General features: G+C 47.2%; 2 protein-coding genes across 3 annotated transcripts in view; both read right to left on the bottom strand.

Moving 5' to 3' along the window:
- trak1a (trafficking protein, kinesin binding 1a) overlaps positions 1-22,684 on the bottom strand; it is a 178,002-nt gene that overhangs the window by 76,802 nt on the left and 78,516 nt on the right. The gene's annotated exons all lie outside the window — the stretch shown is intronic.
- Positions 1,000-5,779, bottom strand: LOC140713945 (uncharacterized). The gene is made up of 3 exons (XM_073024639.1): positions 5,712-5,779; positions 3,429-3,526; positions 1,000-2,888 (listed from the first exon to the last, which is right to left on the bottom strand). The coding sequence occupies exons 1-3, from the start codon at positions 5,777-5,779 to the stop codon at positions 1,000-1,002; spliced, it is 2,055 nt and encodes a 684-aa protein (XP_072880740.1).

Here is a 22,684-nt window from a genome sequence, read left to right as displayed (position 1 = left end):
AAAAAGCTTTTCAGGATGTATATTGTATACATTTCTCTGACATTAAATTGCACCTTTGAAATCTTTGGACAGGATTTATGCATATTTAAAAAGGTATGGCCTGCTTAGTGACAATCAGCATGGCTTTACATGGGCAAGTTGATTGAGGTTACAAAACTTGACTGAGGGTTTTTTGAGGATGTGACAAAGGAACTTGCACTCCATGAAGATCTTCTGAATAGTGGGAAGGACTTTGCCTGTGATGGACTGAGTTGTATCCACTACTTTCTCTAGTCTTTTCCAATCCTGGGCATTTATGCTTCCAGGCAAGGGTTTGTTGCAACCACTTAGGATGCTCTCCACTGGTCATCTATAGAAGTTTATCATCGTTTTTGGTGACTTGCCTAATCTACACAAACTTCCAAGTAAAGGCCCTGTCATGCTTTCTTTGTGGTGGGACTTACTTGTTAAACCCAGAACAGATCCTCTGATATGCAGATGCAAAGGAATCTAAAGCTACTGACCCTCTCTACCTCCGATACCCTCACGAGGACTGGCTCATGGACCTCCAGCTTCTTCCTCCTGTACTCAATGATCAGCTCCTTGGTTTTGCTGATATTGACTTAAGGATGTTGTTGTTGAACCACTCAACCAGATATTCCATGTCTCTCCTATATGCTGATTTGTTACCATCTTTGATGCAGCCAACCACAGTGGTTTTGTCTGCAAACTTAAATATGGCATCATACAAAGCTCACAGCCTTGTGGTGCATGTGTGCTGATGGTGAGCTGGAGGAGATACCTGGGCCTTACATTCCTGGATCACCAGTTCTGAACACCACTGATTTAGCCCACAGCAGATTCAAATCTCTTGGTTCATCCAGGGATTCTGATTGGGGATGTCTCTGAATTATTTTGTGGGCACACACTTATCCACAAGTGTTTTTATAAAGTCTGTGACAATCATGGCGTACTCATTCAGGGCCTCTGATAATTCTTTGAAGTGGCCTGTCCACCAACTCAAAGCAGTAACACAGCTGGTTCTCTGCCACCTATGACCAGCTCTTTGTTGTCCTTGCTTCTGATGTCCTGCTCTTTTAGCCACTGCCTGAATGCAGGTGGAGGAGGACAGCCAGATAGACGAATGCAGTTGGGAGCTGGGACAGTCTGCATTCTTGATGATGGTGATTCAATGTGTTGGGTCCTCACTGGGACAGTCTGTCTTCTTGATGATGGTGATTCAATGTGTTGGGTCCTCACTGGGACAGTCTGTCTTCTTGATGATGGTGATTCAATGTGTTGGGTCCTCACTGGGACAGTCTGCGTTCTTGATGATGGTGATTGAGTGTGTTGGGTCCTCGCTGGGACAGTCTGCGTTCTTGATGATGGTGATTGAGTGTGTTGGGTCCTCACTGGGACAGTCTGCGTTCTTGATGATGGTGATTCAATGTGTTGGGTCCTCACTGGGACAGACTGTGTTCTTGATGATGGTGATTGAGTGTGTTGGGTCCTCACTGGGACAGTCTGCGTTCTTGATAATGATGATTCAATGTGTTGGGTCCTCACTGGGACAGTCTGCGTTCTTGATGATGGTGATTGAGTGTGTTGGGTCCTCACTGGGACAGTCTGCGTTCTTGATGATGGTGATTGACTGTGTTGGGTCCTCACTGGGACAGTCTGTCTTCTTGATGATGGTGATTGAGTGTGTTGGGTCCCCACTGGGACAGTCTGCATTCTTGATGATGGTGATTGAGTGTGTTGGGCCCTCGCTGGAACAGTCTGCGTTCTTGATGATGGTGATTGAGTGTGTTGGGTCCCCGCTGGGACAGTCTGCATTCTTGATGATGGTGATTGACTGTGTTGGGTCCTCGCTGGGACAGTCTGTCTTCTTGATGATGGTGATTCAGTGTGTTGGGTCCCCGCTGGGACAGTCTGTCTTCTTGATGATGGTGATTGAGTGTGTTGGGTCCCCGCTGGGACAGTCTGTCTTCTTGATGATGGTGATTCAATGTGTTGGGTCCCCGCTGGGACAGTCTGCGTTCTTGATGATGGTGATTCAATGTGTTGGGCCCTCACTGGGACAGTCTGTCTTCTTGATGATGGTGATTGAGTGTGTTGGGTCCCCGCTGGGACAGTCTGTCTTCTTGATGATGGTGATTCAATGTGTTGGGTCCTCGCTGGGACAGTCTGCGTTCTTGATGATGGTGATTGAGTGTGTTGGGCCCTCACTGGGACAGTCTGTGTTCTTGATGATGGTGATTCAATGTGTTGGGTCCTCGCTGGGACAGTCTGCGTTCTTGATGATGGTGATTGAGTGTGTTGGGTCCCCGCTGGGACAGTCTGTCTTCTTGATGATGGTGATTCAATGTGTTGGGTCCCCGCTGGGACAGTCTGCGTTCTTGATGATGGTGATTCAATGTGTTGGGTCCCCGCTGGGACAGTCTGCGTTCTTGATGATGGTGATTGAGTGTGTTGGGTCCTCGCTGGGACAGTCTGCGTTCTTGATGATGGTGATTCAATGTGTTGGGTCCTCACTGGGACAGTCTGCGTTCTTGATGATGGTGATTGAGTGTGTTGGGTCCCCGCTGGGACAGTCTGCATTCTTGATGATGGTGATTGAGTGTGTTGGGTCCTCACTGGGACAGTCTGCATTCTTGATGATGGTGATTGAGTGTGTTGGGCCCTCGCTGGGACAGTCTGCATTCTTGATGATGGTGATTGAGTGTGTTGGGTCCCCGCTGGGACAGTCTGTCTTCTTGATGATGGTGATTCAATGTGTTGGGTCCCCGCTGGGACAGTCTGCGTTCTTGATGATGGTGATTCAATGTGTTGGGCCCTCACTGGGACAGTCTGTCTTCTTGATGATGGTGATTCAATGTGTTGGGTCCTCTGCTGTTGCGGAGGATGTGCTGATGATAGTTGGGCAATTTAGCTTCAAGCTTATCTGTTCGAATTCCCCAGCAAGGATGTGAAATGTGTCAGAGTAGGCCGTTTCTTGTGCATTAAGTGCAAGTTTGACATCTGCCTTTGGAGGCATGTAAACTGTGGTCAGGATTGCAGCAGATAACTCTCTTGGTAACTAGAACGGTCAGCACTTAATCATTATATGTTTTTAAAATTTATTCATTAATGAGATGTGGGCATCGCCAGCATTTATTGCCCATCCTTAGTTGCCGTTGAGAAGGTGGCGATGAGCTGCCTGCTTGAACCACTGCAGTCCCTGAGGTATAGGTACACCCACAGTGCTGTTAGGGAGGGAATTATGAGCCAGCAACAATGAAGGAATGGGGATATGTTTGGGAGAACAAGAGTGAGACAAGACCATGATGAGTTTATAATGAAGCAGACGCTATTGCTTCCATCCTTCAGATGCTGCTGACTGGGAACCGTCTGGGCTGAAGCACGGTGTCCAGGGTGTGGCACCGAGTTCCAGCGTCACTGAACCATACCTTTCACTGCTTTGCTTTGGCATTCACAATGTTCCGTGTTCCTCTTGTAAGCATGATCAATGAACAGATAGCACCAGAAAACCCACACTACGACACTACTTTAACCAGAATTGTAGAGGTACAGACTTATCAACAGCAGAATTACAATTTTTCAAGATTTTGAATTCAGCTTACAGCTCAATACCAAGTAAATCAATTTCTTGATTATATTGTGGCGACCCACTTCCCAGCGCACTCGAACCGGCTCACAAAGTGGCGTGCGCCGGCATTGAGGCCGGTCCCAAAGAGGGCGCCAAGCCTGCTTCACCAGCAAGGGGAAAAGCCCGCGCGCGGGACGGGACTGTGAATACGCATTCACATTCACTACAGCATTCCCGCCCGGGGAGAGCGGGATCAGGAAGGCTTTAAAGTGTTACAAATGATGAGCAACTCTGATGGGCAGAAGGGTACAGAATCGCCAAAGCCCCCCCCCCCCCTTTGGAGAATCGCAAATCGCCACTATTCCGATGCTGTTATCAAAGGAAATGCAAGAGATAACAGCAAGGGCAGTTGTTATGGACAACACTCATGAAAAATTGATGAGAGAGAAGCCACAGGTTGGAATGTCTCTTATTCACAAAGAGAGCGATTACTGCTATTGTCTCTTGAAGAAGGAATTGTGTATTGAGTACTGTTCTATTCATTGAAACCCTTCAGGGGGCAACCAGAGTGGTCTGGTTTGATGGGTTGCATCATCCCAACCTGATTGACACCTGAGACCCTGTGAGTGGGGATAAAAGTAGGGTCTGGGGAAACACCCCTCAGACGCACCAGGTGAGACGCTACGAGACCGGTGGGGGCTTGTGTGTGTCCACCCTTGCCTGGGTGACGAGTCCTCCACGGAACGGTCTAGCTAAAGGACGGAGGGGTCATACGTGAACGACCACAACAACAACGCATCGACGGATCAAGATCGTAAAAGGAAAGTCGGCAAGTCAATAGCTGTTACTGTTCTCTCTCTAACAATTGCAACACTGCGACCAACAACTACCGCAGCCTGCATGAACTGAACTGAACTTTATATTTCCATGTGACAATTCATTATCCTCTCGACAACGATAGAGCTTATTTCTTATTGATTATTATTATACCCGCACTTTTAGGTTTAGTATTGATGACGTATATTATCTGTATATTTGCATTGATATTATTTTTGTGTATTTTTACTAATAAATACTGTTAAAAATAGTATCATCAGACTTCAACGGATACTCCTATCTTTGCTGGTAAGACACCCAGTTACGGGGTTCCTAACAAAAGTGAGGCCGCCAAGTTTGAATAAACCTCTTTTGTAACTGCAGCTCACCGACTCCGTGTCGTTATTGCAGCGCTGCGTGTAGCACACCGCTACAATTGGAGACCCCGACGGCCCAAACGATTTTGGACCGGAGATGACTGATGCCGCATCTGTTCATGCAGTTTCGTTAAAACCGCCAAGCTTCTGGACGCTGCCACCTCACCTATGGTTCCAGCAAGCAGAAGCGCAATTCCACATTCGGCAGATAACCTCGGATGCCACACGTTACTACTACGTGGTGAGCTCCCTCGACCAGGAGACAGCCGCCCAGGTTGAGGAGTTCATACAGTCTCCCCCAGCGGACGGCAAATACACAGAATTCAAAGCCTTGCTCATAAGGACTTTTGGACTCTCACGACGCGAGCGAGCTGCCCGCTTACTGCACCTGGATGGTTTGGGAGACAAGCTGCCGTTGGCTTTGATGAACGAGATGTTGTCCCTGGCCAGAGGACACACACCCTGCCTCATGTTTGAGCAGGCGTTCCTGGAGCAGCTGCCTGAGGACATACGCCTGCTGCTGTCCGACGCGGATTTCAGCGACCCCCGGAAGGTGGCGGCCCGGGCAGACGTGCTGTGGAAAGCCAAGAAGGAGAGTGGGGCGTTTGTCACACAGATCACCAGGCCACATAGCCAGCTAACCCCAGAGGCAGGAGTGAGGAGACCAACGAGCAATGGTGTTTCTACCACCAGTGGTGGGGCGCAGAAGCCCGCCGCTGTAGCCTGCCCTGCAAGTTCCCGGGAAACGCCAGGGCCAGCCGCCGCTGATGGCTATGGCGGCTGGCCATTGGGATAGCCTCCTGTATGTCTGGGACAAGGGGTCGGGACGCCGCTTTTTGGTCAACACCGGAGCCGAGATCAGCGTCTTACCTCAGACGAGTTATGACACCCACAACAGAGAACTGGGTCCCAACCTGAGGGCCGCGAACAGCAGCACAGTAAGGACCTACGGCACCCATACGGTGCGGCTATAGTTCGGCTCCAGCCGGTTCACGTGGGACTTCACAATGGCCGCCATAGCCCAACCACCCCAGGGAGCGGATTTTTTGCGAGCTCACAGCCTATGGGTCGACCTGCCCAGGAAGAGACTGGTCCACGTTGAGACTTTTCAGACGTTCTCCCTGGGTGAAGCCCAGTTGCCGGCCCCACACCTAGACTCCATCACGCTGTCCGACAACAACTTCACCAGAGTCCTGGCGGATTTCCCATCGGTTTTGGCACCGCAGTTCACGGCAGACATGCCCAGACACGGCGTACAGCACCACATCCCGATACAAGGACCACCCCTCCACGCCCGTGCTTGAAGGCTTCCCCCGGACAAGCTCTGGCTGGCGAAGGAGGAGTTCAAGAGGATGGAGGAATTGGGGATCATACGGCGGTCCGACAGCCCATGGGCCTCCCCCCTGCACATGGTGCCCAAAGCGACAGGGGGCTGGAGACCGTGCGGCCACTACCGCAGGCTGAACGAGGCTACAACACCGGACCACTACCCTGTGCCGCACATTCAGGACTTTGCAGCAAACCTGCACGGCGCGCGGATCTTCTCCAAGGTAGACCTCGTCCGGGGATACCATCAAATCCCGATGCATCCGGACAACGTCCCCAAAACAGCACTCATCACCCCTTTCGGCCTTTTCGAGTTCCTCCGCATGCCGTTCGGCCTAAAGAATGCTGCACAGACGTTTCAGCGGTTAATGGACGCGGTGGGATGCGACCAGGACTTTGCTTCCATCTATTTGGACGACATCCTCATAGCCAGCAGCAGTCGTCAGGAGCATCTGTCCCACCTCCGTCAACTCTACGCCCGACTGAGTGAATACGGCCTGACAATCAACCCGGCCAAATGTCAGTTCGGGCTCGACACCATCGACTTCCTGGGCCACAGGATTACTAAAGACGGGCCAACCCCTCTGCCCGCCAAGGTAGATGCAGTCCGCCATTTCCCCCGACCCAACACAATCAAAGGCCTTCAGGAATTCGTGGGTATGGTGAATTTCTACCACCGCTTCCTCCCTTCAGCTGCCCGAATCATGCGCCCCCTGTTCGCCCTGATGTCAGGTAAGGGCAAGGACATTACCTGGGACGAGGAGTCCGCCGCCGCTTTCATTAAAACCAAAGAAGCCTTGGCAAACACCGCGATGCTAGTGCACTCCAGAACGGACGTCCCTACCGCCCTCACAGTGGACGCATCTAACACAGCAGTCAGTGGAGTGCTGGAACAACTCATTGAGGGTCGCTGGCAACCCCTGGCGTTTTTCAGCAAACACCTGCGACCACCCGAGCTCAAATACAGTGCTTTCGACCGGGAACTGTTGGCGCTATACCTGGCAATCCGGCATTTCAGGTACTTCTTGGAAGGTAGGCCCTTCACCGCGTTCACGGACCACAAACCGCTTACCTTTACGTTCACAAAGGTGTCCGATCCCTGGTCGTCCCGCCAACAGCGATATCTGTCCTACATCTCCGAATACACGACGGATGTCCGGCATGTTTCGGGAAAGGACAATGTCGTGGCGGACGCCCTCTCCCGCCCTAACATCCAAGCCCTGTCCCAGGGGGTAGACTATGAAGCACTGGTGGAGGCGCAGCAGGCAAACGAGGAGCTCCCTAGTTACAGGACTGCAGTCTCCGGTTTGCAACTCCAGGACCTCCCCGTAGGCCCAGGTGAGAGGACCCTACTCTGTGACGCCACCACCAGCCAACCCCGCCCCGTTGTCCCGGCAGCCTGGTGAAGGCGCGTTTTCAACTCCATTCAAAACCCCTCCATCAGGACAACCATCCGGATGGTGGCCAACAGGTTCGTTTGGCACGGACTCCGCAAGCAGGTCCGTGACTGGGCCAGAACGTGCATGCACTGCCAGACGGCCAAGGTGCAGCGGCACACCAAAGCTCTGCCGCAGCAGTTCCACCCCACCCACCGGCGTTTCGACAACATTCATGTGGATATCGTGGGCCCCCTGCCAGTGTCGCGAGGAGCGCGGCACCTCCTGACTATCGTGGACCGGTTCACAAGATGGCCAGAAGCGGTCCCGCTCACTGACACCACCTCTGAATCTTGTGCCCGGGGACTGATTGCCACCTGGGTATCCCGCTTTGGTGTACCGGCCCACATTACCTCCGACAGAGGCACCCAGTTCACCTCCAGCCTGTGGTCAGCTATGGCCAGCCTTTTGGGGACACAGCTGCACCACACAACTGCCTGCCACCCACAGTCGAACGGACTAGTGGAGCGTTTCCACCGTCACCTGAAGTCGGCTCTCATGGCCCGCCTCAAAGAGCCTAACTGGGCGGACGAGCTCCCCTGGGTCCTGCTCGGAATCCGCATGGCGCCCAAAGAGGATCTGCACACCTCGTCGGCCGAGTTGGTGTACGGCGCACCCCTGGTCATCCCAGGGGAGTTCATACCAGCCCCAAGGGGGCAAGAGGAAGAACCCGCAGCAGTCCTGGGCAGACTACGTGAGAGGCTCGGTAACCTGGCCCCCATACCCACTTCGCAGCATGAGCAGCACCCGACCTGCGTACCCAAAGACCTGCAGAACTGTAAGTTTGTTTTTGTACGACGGGACGGACATCGGTTACCGCTACAGCGGCCCTACGAGGGGCCGTTTACGGTGATCAGAAACAACGAGTCCACATTCGTGCTGGACATTGGGGGGAAAGAGGAGGTTTTCACGGTGGACCGACTCAAACTGGCCCATGCGGACGTGGCGCAGCCAGTCGAGATTCCGGCGCCGCGGCGCAGAGGCAGACCTCCCAAACAGATTCCGACCCAGACTGTGGATATTGGGGGGGTGTATCGTCGGTTCTGGAGGGAGGTTATGTGGCGACCCACTTCCCAGCGCACTCGAACCGGCTCACAAAGCGGCACACGCCGGCATTGAGGCCGGTCCCAAAGAGGGCACCAAGCCCACTTCACCAGCAAGGGGAAAAGCCCGCGTGCGGGACCGGACTGTGAATCCCAGGGAGGGCGGGATCAGGAAGGCTTTAAAGCGAGGCCGCGAAGTTCGAATAAACCTCTTTTGTAACTGCAGCTCACTGACTCCGTGTCGTTATGGCAGCGCTGCGTGTAGCACACCGCTACAGGATAACATTTTATATAACATTGAATATTAAAGAGAAGTGGGAGAAAGAAGTGAGGTTGGTACTTTCAGAGGAGGCTTGGGGGAAAATATGCAGCTTTCAGTGGTCTTCAACTAACTCTTTGGCTTGGAGAGAACATTGATGAAAAAACATAAGATACTTCAAGACCCCATACCAGGAAAAATACAAAGACACAAATGTGGCGTGTTGGAGAAGGTGTGGCTCCAAGGAGGCAAATCATTTCTGTATTTTCTGGAAATAAGTACACAGGAATTGGATAAGTATGTTTATGGGTGGGAGCAAACATGAATATGTTAAGATACAAACACCTATAATGGAATTTACATAGGGTTACACACATTATTTTGACAAGAAAGAAATGGACGAGAAGATACACGGAAATTATTATTCAACCACTATTATTACTAATTTTTTAACAACAATTATTTAGTTTAATAGTGTGAAATTACAATTGCACATAAATATCTATTTAAGTGCCTAATTATTTTTCTTTAAATACCATCTTAGTGTGTACTTGTAAATGTATAAATATATATAGATTTATACATATATAAAAAATGGAAAAGGCTTTATATGTTAAAAAAAGTTTATGTAATACTTATGAATACCTTACCCAAATAAAAATAAAATTTAAAAAAAAAACAAAATAAAAGAAAATCTACACTAATTAAGAGTATTCAGTAAGAATACAAAATTCAAATCAGATATGCTCCCAAATCTAACCGGTACTCGCCTTGAAACAAGACTGAGGGTTTTCTTTTCTTTAAACAAACAAAAGATTGATTTTTATTCCCGCAGTTGACACATTTTATTCTCTGTACTGCCCCACTCTGGAGCTGACCAATATAATGGCATTTGTTAGCAGTAAGACTCAACATTCCATAGGATTTGATAATGTCATTTCCCGTGATCTTAAGCCAGCTATTGCAACACCAGTCTGCTGAAACCAAAGACTCAATGGTTATAGGAGGCCATGCATTTCCAAAAGCCCTATCAATGTCCCAATGCTTTATAGCAGATTAAGTATTTCTTGAAGTGTTGTCAGGACTGTGCGGCCAAAAGGTAATGGCCTATATACTTGGAGCATGCTCCCCAAAACAACATAATGACCTGTCTTTTTGACGTTGCTAGACATGAACCAAGAGTGGCCTCAGGATAACAGAGAGCTCTTTAAACTAATGTTAGAAAGGTGGAGTTTTGACTAACCAATTCTCTTCAGTTTTACATCACACAGGAGGAGATCTCCATGCTCAGAACCTGACTCCTTGGCAACACAGTGGTCTGGGTGGCATGGATAGTGACTGACAGACTAACTGCTTATTTCTTCACTGCTGGTTAGCCGGCCATACATCAGTCATGACATTTGAAAATTATGCAAGCACTTGGGATATTGTTATGTTGTAGAAGATGCAAATGAAAGGCGAGTCTTCTCGCTGGAACTTCCTCCCAATATACTTATCCTAACACACAGAGGTATTTTGCTGCAAAGTTCTGTGTCAAACATATACAAAAAAAACACATTTCCAAATGCTGAGGTAATGCAGGTACTGAATGAATAGCATTTTAGAAACACTCCCAAATCAGGAAGTAGTATTACTGATCACTGGCACGACTTGCACGTAGTAAACTACAGAAGAGAACAGCAAATGGAATGAATAGTGACTGCAGTTCAATAGCGAGTTCAAATCCCACTCTTTGAAACCAGAGTTAAATTTGGATAGAAGTGTGGTAACTGACAATTACCATAAAGTTGCTGAATTATTGTTCATGAATTCCTCAGGTTCTACAAGAAATACCTGTCAGGGGTGAGAGAAAAACAGAATTAAATCTACAGAAGTAGCCAACTCTCATAGAGAGGGTAAGATGTCCAATGCACAGGTACTGCAGACTTGATGGAAGATGAAGCACCTCAGTACCAGAGAGTACCCAAGGTCAGAGTGGATTACAGTGACATTGAGGTTGCTTCTGGAGAGCAAACACAGCTCTTCCGCAAAGCTATCAGCCAATTTTTTGTTTGTTTTCCGTGTTCAGGACTGCAAATGAATCGCTGCTACCCACGGGATCCATAAAATCAAAGTTTGATATTTGCATCGGAAATACAAATTCTATTATCAGGGTGAAGGTGTTGGTTACAGAACATAGGGTAGGATTGGTGTAAAAATTACTTGATAACTCTATCTCACTTTATGGAGCAATAGAGTCCATTTTGGGCAGATGGAGGCATGGTTGTCAGCTCATCTAGAAGGAAATCTCTGATCCCAAACCTCCGCTGCCTTGTGGCTATACCCACTAATGGGGAACGTTTCAGGACTAAACCCAGAGGAAAAAATCCGGAGCTGGAGTCCCTAAGGCCGTTCAATGCTGACTGGCAACTCCTGTGGCGCTGCTGGTGCCAGACTGTATTCAGGCTGTGCCGTTCCTTTGGGTTAATCAGATGCGTGGAGAGGGGGAGCTTGCTACACGGGCACCAGCTCGCTCTCCATATCTACTGCCCTGGCTTGCGTATCTAGACAGCTGGGATGCAACATGGTCGGACGTGACTTACAAAGGCCTCTCTTAGAGCCATACTACACAGTACCAGGCCCTTCAGCTCAAAACACATCCATGCCAACCAAGGTTTTTAAGTAAGTTCATCGCATTTCCTTGCGATTGATCCAAATTCCCCAAAAACTTTCCTATCAACATAGCATGTCTTTTAGATATTGTATATGCTCAACCACTTGCTGACACCCCATTCCGTACACCCACCTCACCCGACAAAGAAACTACCCTAAGGTCAAATTCACCCATAACAAGAGACACCAGACTGCAGATGCCAGAATCTGGAGCACCAGACAACCTGCTGGAGAGACTCAACAGGTTGAGCAGCATCTGTGGCAGAATTGCCAACAATTCCTCAAGACAAAGAGCAGAACTAGGCCATTTGGCTGATTTATTTTCATTCTCAGCCCCATTCTCCCACCTTCTCCATATATCCTTTCATGTTCTACTAATTAAGAACTTATCAAATTCCACTTTAACTGCGCCCAATGACTTGGCCTCCTTTCCCTCCACAAATGCTGTCAACACACTGAGTTTCTCCACCATTGTTTGATGTTTTACCTTGGGAAAGGTTGTACAATTCTCCCCTCCCTCCCTCGTTATCCTCAGCGGACATAAACAAGGTATGAGTGCCAGCAACATTGATTTTTTTTGCAGCAGCAGCAACACAGCACGTTACAAGAGGAGAAACACAAGTTAACATGAAGAACATGCAAAACCACGGAGGAATTCAGCGGGTCCGGCAGAATTTACGAAGGGAAATGACAGACGATTCAAGAATCTTCATCTAACTGATAGCATCTGTAGACTCTGCGATTCCATAAATTAACATTAACTGAAATCGACATAAATTATACATAACTTGTATGCGCGCAAAATGAACAACTTAAACATAACGGCACCGTGGCGAGGTTAAGCGAGGAATGGGAGCTGCAAAAGCAGAGTAGTGAGAGATTGAAGGGAGCCGGGTACCTTCCTCAAGCACCAGCCACTGTGTGTCCTGGTGATCCTGGAGGCTGCAGCTTTGCTCCGCTTCATTATCCGTTCCGCCGCCGCCGCCGCCGCTTTCCAGGCACTCATCGCTCCCGCTGCCCTGCCGGAGCTGCCCGGTGGGGAGCCGAGCTGTCATGCCCCGCAGCCGTCCGCCGGCGCCGGTGCCGAGCCCATGGCCAAGGGACGCCCGAGTCCGGTAACAGGTAACAGGTGGAGTCCGGGCCGGCCCACTGACAGCTCCGGGGGCCGCGCCAACTCTCCTGTCACACCACTTTATCAACACACCGACCTCGGGCAAGGACGCAGCAAACCTTTCACTTCAGAATGTAGCTTCCTAAGAGGCTGCGTGATCCCGCAAGGTGCAGAGGGATCAGAGAGGTATCACACTACACCCCTGCAAATGAGTGGCACCGTCTGGCTGCCATGGGAACCTCCCGGGACACGTCAATCAAACCTTCTGCGCGGACGTAACCGCCTCCCACACCAGGCAATTAACACATATATGACTAATAACCGCAACAATTTGGAATAAGGATTACTGTTCTCCCAAATATAATGACATACTCATTGTTAGCAAACTTATTTAACGCTGAAAACATCAAAAATAATAAAGAAAATGCGAGAAACATTCGGGTCAAGCTGCAAGAAGAAAAAGTCAACTTTTAAATCGAAGCCCTTCGTCAGAAGAGGGAAGAAGCTCGTTCAGATGCAGGGAGGGTTGTTGAGGAGATGCTCTGATGAGGGTAAGGTGATGGTTGTAAACAAGGTTGTGTGGACAATGAGTGGAAACGGGAGCAACTGGGCAAGAATATGAAGAAGGTGGGAATTCTGAAAGGCAGAGCAAGAAGCCACGCCTGGGCAGGTCAGGGTCGGCAAGAGTTAATCTAGTTAAGGACCAACTTTCTGTAGAGACAGGAGATGTGGGTGAAGTCCTAACTGAATTCTACTCATCTGCATTTACCAAAGAGGAGGACATGGTGAGTTCGGGGAGGAGTACGAGCATAATCTGAAGCAATGTCAGTCATGGGACATACAGCGCTGATTAACCCCAGGGCAGATGAGATCAATCTTAGCTTGCCATGGGAAGCAAGCAAGAATGTCTCTACACCCTGGGTAATTTCTAAGGTAAGGACACGTTCGGCACAGCATTGTGGGTCGAAGGGCCTGTATTGTGCTGTAGGTTTTCTATGAGAAGATGTCTGGCCCCTGATGAGATTTTTGCATCTGTTCACCACAGGTCAGGTACCAGAAGATTGGAGGATATCTACTGCTTCTTCAATTAAGAATGTCTACAGGCCAGTGAGCCTTACATTGGTGATAGGAAAGTTAACAGAGAAAATTATTGAGGCAGTACAGTAGTGTAGTGGTTAGCACAAGGCTTCACAGTACCAGCAACCCGGGTTCAATTCCCGCTGCTGCCTGTTCTCCCCATGATCGTGTGGGTCTCCTCGGGGTGCTCTGGTTTCCTCCCACCGTCGGTGGGGAGGTTAATTGGTCATTGTAAATTGTCCCATGATCAGGCAAGGGTTAAATTAGGGTGTTGTTGGGCTCGAATGGCTGGAAGGGCCACCACTGCACTGTATCTCAATAAAAATAAATAAATAAAATCTGAAGGGCAGGAGTTATGTTCATTTGAAATTGCGGGGGCTGATTAGGGATAGTCAACATAGAAATCTGTTCTCACCATTCAGACTGAGTTTTTGAGGAAGTAGTTGAGTAGATGGTAGTAGGCACTTAAAATGGCTCAACACACACTAGATGGGCCAAAAGGCCTGTTTCTGTGCTATACTTTTCTATGACTATATGAACTACATGGACTTTAGTCAGACATTTGCCAGCATCCCGTATTGATAGCTGGTACAAAAAGGTTATGGGGGAATGGATGCTATCCAGAATATGCGACCAGAAGTGCTGGTGGAATCAGATACAACACTGCATTCAGACAGAAACACCAATAGGCAAAGTAGGGAAGGAAAAGTGCTTATCCAGAGCAACACACACAAAGCAGGTCAGGCAGCATCTATGGAGAGGAATGAAGAGTTGACGTTTCAGACTGGAAGGGAAGGGGAAGGTGGGGGAGGGGGAGGAGGACAAGCTGGGAGGTGATTGGTGCAACTCAGTAAGTGGGAAGGTGAGTAGGTGGGGGAGGAAGAATGAAGTAAGAAGCTGAGAGGTGATAGGGGAAGAGGTAAAGGACTGAAGAAGCAGGAATCTGATAGGAGAGGAGAGTGGACCACGGAAGAAGGGAAGCAGCAGGTGCACCAGTGGGAGGTGATGAAGAGAAGGGGATAGAGGTTAAACAGAATGAGAATGGAAAGAGAGAGAAGGAGGGAAGAGAAAAATTCACAGAAGTTCGAGAAATCAACGTTCATGCCATCTGACTGAAGGCTATCCAGATGGAAAATGAGTTCTCCTCCAACCTGACATTGGCCCCATCATGACCATAGAGTTGCCACAAACTGACATATCAGGATGGGAAGTAGAATTAAAATGAATGGCCACAGGGGAATCCTGCTTTCTGCACCAGATGGAGCGAAGCTGGTCCCGCAATCTACACTGGGTCTGCCAATGTACAGGAGGCTGCACCAGGAGTATCGGATATTGTAGATGACCCAAACAGACTTTAAGGTGCAGTGTTGCCTCACCTGGAAAGACTGTATGGGGCTCTGAATGGTGGTGAGTAAGCAGAAGTATGGGTAGGTGTAGCATTTGTCATGTTTAGAGTGAAAAGTGCCAGGAGGGGAGAGACAAATGGATAAGGGAGTCACATAGAGAATGATCCCTATGGTACGCAGAAAGTGGTGGTGGTGGTGGTGGGGGGAATGCATTGAGTAGTATGATTGCATTGAAGGTGGAGGAAGTTATAGAGAATGATGTGCTGAATGTTGAGTCTTGTGGGATTGTAGGCAAGGACAAGAGTTGTGGTAGCAAAATGGGGTGAGAGTGGATATGTGGGAAATGGAGGAGATACAGATGAGAGCAGCATCAATGGGAGATAAGGAAACTCCCATTCTTTGACAAAGGAGGAAATTTCAGATGTTATGGAATGGAAACCCTCATCCTTAAAACAGATGTGGTGGGGATGGAGGAACTGAGGAAAGAGAATACAAGTGACATGGTGGGAAAAGGTGTAGTCAGATAACTGAGAGTCATTTGGTTTATACAAGCTATCAGTAGACAATCTGTCACCAGAGATGGAGACAGAGGGATTGAGAAAGGGGATTGAGCTGTCAGAGATGAACCAATAAATTTGAGGGCAGGGTGGAAGTTGGAGGCAAAGTTGATGAAATTGACAATCACAGCAAGGATGGTGGAACCAGCACCAATGCCATTGTCAATGTAGCATAGAAGTTGTTGGAGAGTGTAACCTGTATAGGCTTGGAACATGGACCGCTTCACATAGCCCACGACAAGGCAGGCATAGCTGAGGCAATGTGGGCACCACAGTAGTGTACACATTGGCCCCAGCTATGCCTGCCTTGAAATGGGCTATGTAAAACAGTCCATGTTCCAAGCCTATACCTTGAGTTTGGAGAAAGTGGAAGGAGCCAGAAGAGAAATTGTTGAGGGTGAGAACCTATTCAACAATATGGAAGGAGGTGGTGGTGGAAGGGAAATTGTTAGGTCTGAAAAGAAGTGGAGAACTCTAAAGCCTTCCTGATCAGGGAGAGAAGTGCATAGAACTGGACAACCATAACAAGAATGTGACGATTAGGGAACTGAGAGTGATTAAAAAGATCAAGGGGTGTGTAAAGTGTCATGGATGGAGATAGGAAGGGACTGAACCAAGGGGGCCAAAATGGTGTCAAGATACGTGTACGAGTTCAGTGGTGGAGGAGCGGGTAGAAACTATGTGCCTTGTAGATCTTGTTTAGGAGGTAGAAACAAGCACTGCAGAGTAGGGGAACTATGAGATTGGTGATAGTGGATGGGAGATCTCCAGAGTCGATGAGGTTGGTGATGGTGTGCAAGACAACGGCCTGATGCTCTTTAGCAGTGTTCTGTTCAAGGAATAAGGAATAAGATGTGCTTGAGAGTTTCAGGAGAGCCTCAGCAAGCTAGAGGTCAGTTTGCCAGACCCAACAGCACACCCCTTGTGTGCAGGCTAGATGGTGAAGTTGGGATTGGTACAGACATTAGAGGGCAGTGGGTTCAAAGGGTGGAGTTTAAATTGGTCACAGGGCACAGTTTTGTGTTCTATTTCTCGATAACTCTATAACAACAACCAAAGCCAAGATCTTTATCATTGATAAGGACAATAGCAGCAAGTGGGTGGGAAAATGATGGCAAATGTGAATAGTGTAAGTATGGGCATGGCGGGCCTGTGCTGCAAAACGCAATGACACAAAAATTAAGTCACATGGCCTCCAAGGCAAGTTGGCCAATTGGGTCCAAAGTTGTCTTGGGAACAGAAGGTACTGGTTAGGCCCCATTTGGACTATTGTGTGCCATTCTTGTTGCCGCATTTTAGGAAGGATGCCCTTGCACAGAAGAGAGTGTAGAGGAGATTCTATTGTTAGGTTTTTGCTCAGGAGGTTTAGGCAAGAAAAGCCAAAGGCTTTAGTAAAGCTTCTATCTTTCTTTGTCCATTTGTACATAGCTAGTGCAGTTAGAACGGGTCCAGGGTCAGTAGTATGTTCTCATGTGAGAAGTGGGACCTGATAACTATTTCGGCATGAGGTGTATCCAGCTACATCTCCTTACAAACCATTGGAGCAGCAGCTGAATGACATTTGGTTCATATGGGAGAAAGAGGAAGTGATAGATAGGAGCTACAGGGAGATAGGAACGCCAAAGATAGAGGCAGGTAGTTGGGTCGCTGTCACGAGAGGGAAAAGCAACATGCACATAGTGCAGTGTACTCCTGTGGCTGTACTCCTGTGGCTCAGAAGGAAGCAATTGCACTAGTGATAAGGAATTCCATAGTTAGAGGAGCAATTTGAAAATTCTGTGGATGAGAAAGTATGTTGCCTCCCAGATGCCAGGATCTGGATTGTAGTTCATATTGGTACCAGCAACATAGGTAGGAGAAGGGATGGGGTTCTGAAGAGTGAATAGAAGGGGTTAGGTAGAAAGCTGAAAAACAGGACCTCCTAGGCAGTAATCTCTAAATTGCTGCCTGTACCATGTGCCAGTGAGGGTAAGAATAGGATGATTTAGCAGAGAAATGTGTGGCTGTGGAACTGGGGCAGGAGGTAGGGTTTCAGATTTCTGGATCATTGGGATCTCTTCTGCAGAAGGTATCTCCTGTGCAAAAAAGGATGGGGTACATCTGAACTTGAGGGGGATCAATAACCTTGAAAGCAAGTTTGCTAGAGCTGTTGGGAAAGGCTTAAACTAATTAGGCAGGGGGATGGGAACCAGAATGATAAAGCAGGGGATGGGGCATTTGGCCGTGAGGCTGTGAGGAAGAACAGGCAAATTATAGGGCAAAATTAGTCTGTGATTTAGTGTTTCTTTAAATGAAACAAAAGATTTAACAGTTTTGAAAACTGAGGATAAAGTAAAAGGGAAGGAGCGTACAGGAGATTGTACAAAAGTCTCCAGAATAATTAGAAAGACAAAATGTTTAGAAAGGGATAAGATCTTAACTTCCACTAACATGGAGGTACAAACAAAAAGGACAATGAATAGAGGACTGAAGATGCTACATCTGAATGCACGCAGTATACAGAATAAAGTAGATGACTTTGTTGCATATTTAGAAATTGGCAAGTACGATATTGTGAGGATCACAGAGTTGTGGCTGAAAGAAGATCATAGAAAGGAGCTTAACATTCAAGAATACACGCTGTATCAAAAGGTCAGGCAAGTAGGTAGAGGAGATGAGGTTGGTTAAAAAAAAGGAACTAAAATCTTCAGAAAGAGGTGACATAGGATCAGAAAATGTAGAGTCCTTACAGGTAATGTTAAGAAACTGCAAGGGTAAAAAGACCCTAGATGGGGTTTACATAAAGGCCTCTGAACCATAGCTAGGGTGTGGGGTACAAATTACAAAGACAGAAAAGGCCTGTAAAAAGAGCAATGTTACAAAAGTCATGAGAGATTTCAATGTACAGCTAGATTGGGAAAATCAGGTTGCTGGATCTCAAGAGAAGAAATTTGTAAAATGCTAATAAGATAACTTTTTAAGAGCAGATTGTGGCTGAGCCCACCAGGGAGAAGGCAATTTTGGATTAGGTACATGTAATGAACCAGATTTGAATAGGGAGCTTAAAGTCAAAGAATCCTTCAGAGGCCATGATCATAATACAATAGACTTCACCCTGCAGAGAGTGAGAAGCTCAAGTCAGATTTATCAGTATTACAGTGGAGGAAAGGGAGATACAAAGGTGTGCTGTCCAAAATTGATTGGAAGGGGTCACTAGCAGGGATGATGGCAGAACAGCAATGGCTGGAGTTTTTGGGAGCAATTCAGAAGACACAGGGTAGATACATCCCAACAATAAATATTCTAAAGGGAGGATGAAGCAACCATGGCTGACAAAGGAAGTCAAAGAGAGCACATAAGCAAATTAGAGGGAATGCAATATAGCAAAAAACAGTGGGAGATCTAGAGGATTGGAAAGCTTTTAAAAACCAACAGAAGGCAACTAAAAAGCCAGAAAGAGAGAAAAGATGAAATATGAATGTTGGCTAGCCAGTAATACAAAAGAGGATACCAAAAGTATTTCTTCAGCTATATAAAGAGTAAAAGAGTTAGGAGAGTGTATATCTGAACACTGGAAAATCATGCTGGAGAGGTAGTAATGGGGGACAAAGAAATAGCAGACAAACTCCAACAAGTAGTTGCATCAGCCTTCACTGTGGAAGATACCAGCAGAATGCCAGAAATTCAAGACTGCCAGGGGGCAGAAATGAGTGCAGTTGCTATTACTAAGGAGGTGGTGATTGGGAAGCATTGTGTATTTAATATTTGAGTAATATTGTAAATATATTATTTGATTAAGCATTCTTTGTTTAATTCATTCATTCTGGGTTATATGTAAAAGTACATTAATAGCATATGTCTTTACAACATCATGTTATATGAGTGCACCTCAGCTGAAGTAAAAACTAAACTCAGAAGCGTACACATCTCCCAGCTCGGTGTTTTTCTTTCAATTAGTTTTATGTTTTGACTTACAAAATATAAGAGAAGGCTGAAAGATTTGAAACTAGACAAATCACCTGGATCAGATGGTCTACATTATAGAATTCCGGAGGACTGGAAAATTGCTCCGCTCTTTAAGAAGGGAGGGAGGCAAAAGATAGGGAATTATAGCCCAGTTAACCTGACTTTAGTAGTTGGAAAGATGTTGGAGTCCACTACTAAGGATGAAGTGCCAGGGTACTGGAGGCACATATTGAAATAGGCCAAAGTCAGCATGGTTTTCTCAAGGGAAAATCTTGCTTGACAAATCCGTTGGAATTCTTTGAGGAAATAATAGTCAGGATAAATGGCTTGAGTAGTTGGCCACCCAGTGGGTAACAAATGTATCCCAAATGAGCTGCCAAATGTTAGGACTGGAGAGACACCGAAGCTGGTGATCTAGAAGTCTTTATTCAGCACAAGCTGGCATCATTCCGGAGACACTCTCGGTGGAGGCTCACAAACCCAAAGGCATGTACATCACAATTTTATATCCTTAAGACCAAAGGTAACAGTAGGTTCAATAGTTACAATGAATCGTTTACTTCAATATTTTGGGTTGACAATGCTTCCTTTGAATTACATATAGACAATGAGAGACACCTAAAATTAATGTAGTCTGGGCTGTCTATGAGTAGGTAAATATCCTCCATTGAAAAAAAAACTACTGATTGCCTATAGCTGTGATGATGTTTGATTTGCTATATGACAACAACAATCTAGTCTGCCAGCTTGAACACAAGGCACAATGATGCAAATAACTTAGCACATATTGCAAACGATGCAAGTCCATTAACACAACCCCAATGTCTTAACATTTGGCTGTGGCATATGCAAACATCTCATGGTCACCATTTTGCAAACCATAAGCCAATATTGTTTATTGTATGCTTTTAACTTCAATGTGCTGCTTGCAGTTTACAATCCACATGGAGAACTGAAGATTGGCTGTTGCTTGGATTAACATCTCTTACATTCACACAACTCCAGAATACACCCGAACAGGATGGCTTTTTTTCACATTATATGTAAATGTTTTGATGATTGAATTGATGACTTTGTGGCCAAGATTGAAGATGATACAAATCTTGTATCTTGTATGGTGGAGGGGCAGGTAGTGTTGAGGAAGCAGACAGTCTGTGAAAGGAATACAGTGTAGTGAAGTGAATGGCCATACACTTTGGCAGAAGGGATAAAAGCATAGACTGTTGACTAAATGGAGGGCAAATTCAGGAATCAAAGGTGGACAGGGACTTGGGAATCCTCGTGCAATGGTCATCTTGCAGCTTGAGTTGTTAGCATTCATCCTGAGAGGACCAGGATATACAAGCAAAGCTGTAAAGCCACGGCTTTTCAAGGCAGACTCTACAGAGTACTGCGAGCAATTCTGGGCCCTGTATCGAAGAAAGAATGTGCTACCATTGGAGAGAGTCTAGAGGAGGTTCACGAGAACCATCCCAGGAATGAACAGGTTAACGTATGAAGAGTGTTTGATGGCTTTGGGTCTATACATGCTGGAGTTTAGAAGAATAGGGGGGGGGGGGGGAAATCTCACTGAAACTTACTGAATACTAAACGGTCTAGATAGAGTGGATGCAGATAGGATATCCCTTTACAACAGAGTTGAGCAAGGATTATTTTAGTCAGAAGGTTGAAATCATTTCCACAGGCAACTGTAGATGACACATCATTGGGTATTATAGGTTGATAGATTCTTGATTAGTCAGGGCATTAAAGGTTTCGGGAAAGCTGGAGAATGGGGTTGAGATAATTAGCCATGATGGAATGACAGAGCAGACTCGATGAGCTGACTGGCTTAATTCAGTGCCAATGTCTTATGGTCTTATAAGGAAACAAGGTTATGAGAGGCAAAGATAGGGTAGATAGTTGGAAGCTCTTTCCTATGGCATGTTGATTAAAAAAAACACAATACAACAAAAATTTAAAGTGAGAGGAAGGAGTTTTAAAGGGAATCTGTGAAATTCTTTTTGAAAAGACAGTGTGTAGAGGATATGTGGAACATGCTGCCAGATGGAATCAGATACAAACACTATGTTTAAGAGGTATTTTAACAGAGGAGTACAGGCTTAATGTAGGCAAGTGGGATTAGCATAGATCGGCAACACAGTCAGCATGGAAGTGATCAACCAAAGGGCCTGCTTCAGTTCAGTACAACTCCATTACATTTTTTCCAACATATGCAGTTTGTTTTATTTTTACCTAATGGGTTAAATTATTGCCTTCAATGCTTTTCTTTTTCCTAAAATCTCTGAAACTGATCTGCATCCCAACCCCTTAACAGTCTTTTCAGGACCTGTCCAACCAGGATTGTACCCCTGCCACAGGACCTGTCCAAACAGGATTGTACTCCTGCCACAGGACCTGTCCAATCAGTAATGTACCCCTGCCACAGGACCTGTCCAACCAGGAATGTACTCCTGCCACAGGACCTGTCCAACCAGGAATGTACCCCTGCCACAGGACCTGTCCAACCAGGAATGTACCCCTGTCACAGGACCTGTCCAACCAGGAATGTACCCCTGCCACAGGACCTGTCCAACCAGGATTGTACCCCTGCCACAGGACCTGTCCAACCAGGAATGTACCCCTGCCACAGGACCTGTCCAACCAGGATTGTACCCCTGCCACAGGACCTGTCCAACCAGCACTCTGCCCTTGCCATAGAACCATCCAACCAGCACTCAGCCCTTGCCATAGAACCATCCAACCAGCACTCTGCCCTTGCCATAGAACCATCCAATCAGCACTCTGCCCTTGCCATAGAACCATCCAATCAGCACTCTGCCCTTGCCATAGAACCATCCAACCAGCACTCTGCCCTTGCCATAGAACCGTCCAACCAGCACTCTGCCCTTGCCATAGAACCGTCCAACCAGCACTCTGCCCTTGCCATAGAACCGTCCAACCAGCACTCTGCCCTTGCCATAGAACCATCCAACCAGCACTCTGCCCTTGCCATAGAACCATCCAACCAGCACTCTGCCCTTGCCATAGAACCATCCAACCAGCACTCTGCCCTTGCCATAGAACCATCCAACCAGCACTCTGCCCTTGCCATAGAACCAGCCAACCAGCACTCTGCCCTTGCCATAGAACCATTCAATCGGGATTGTACCATCAGGTCGTTAACAGCTC

Source organism: Hemitrygon akajei, chromosome 20, assembly GCF_048418815.1.
Source record: "Hemitrygon akajei chromosome 20, sHemAka1.3, whole genome shotgun sequence".
Classification (NCBI taxonomy): Eukaryota; Metazoa; Chordata; class Chondrichthyes; order Myliobatiformes; family Dasyatidae; genus Hemitrygon; species Hemitrygon akajei.
This window is presented reverse-complemented; position numbering and strand designations above follow the sequence as displayed.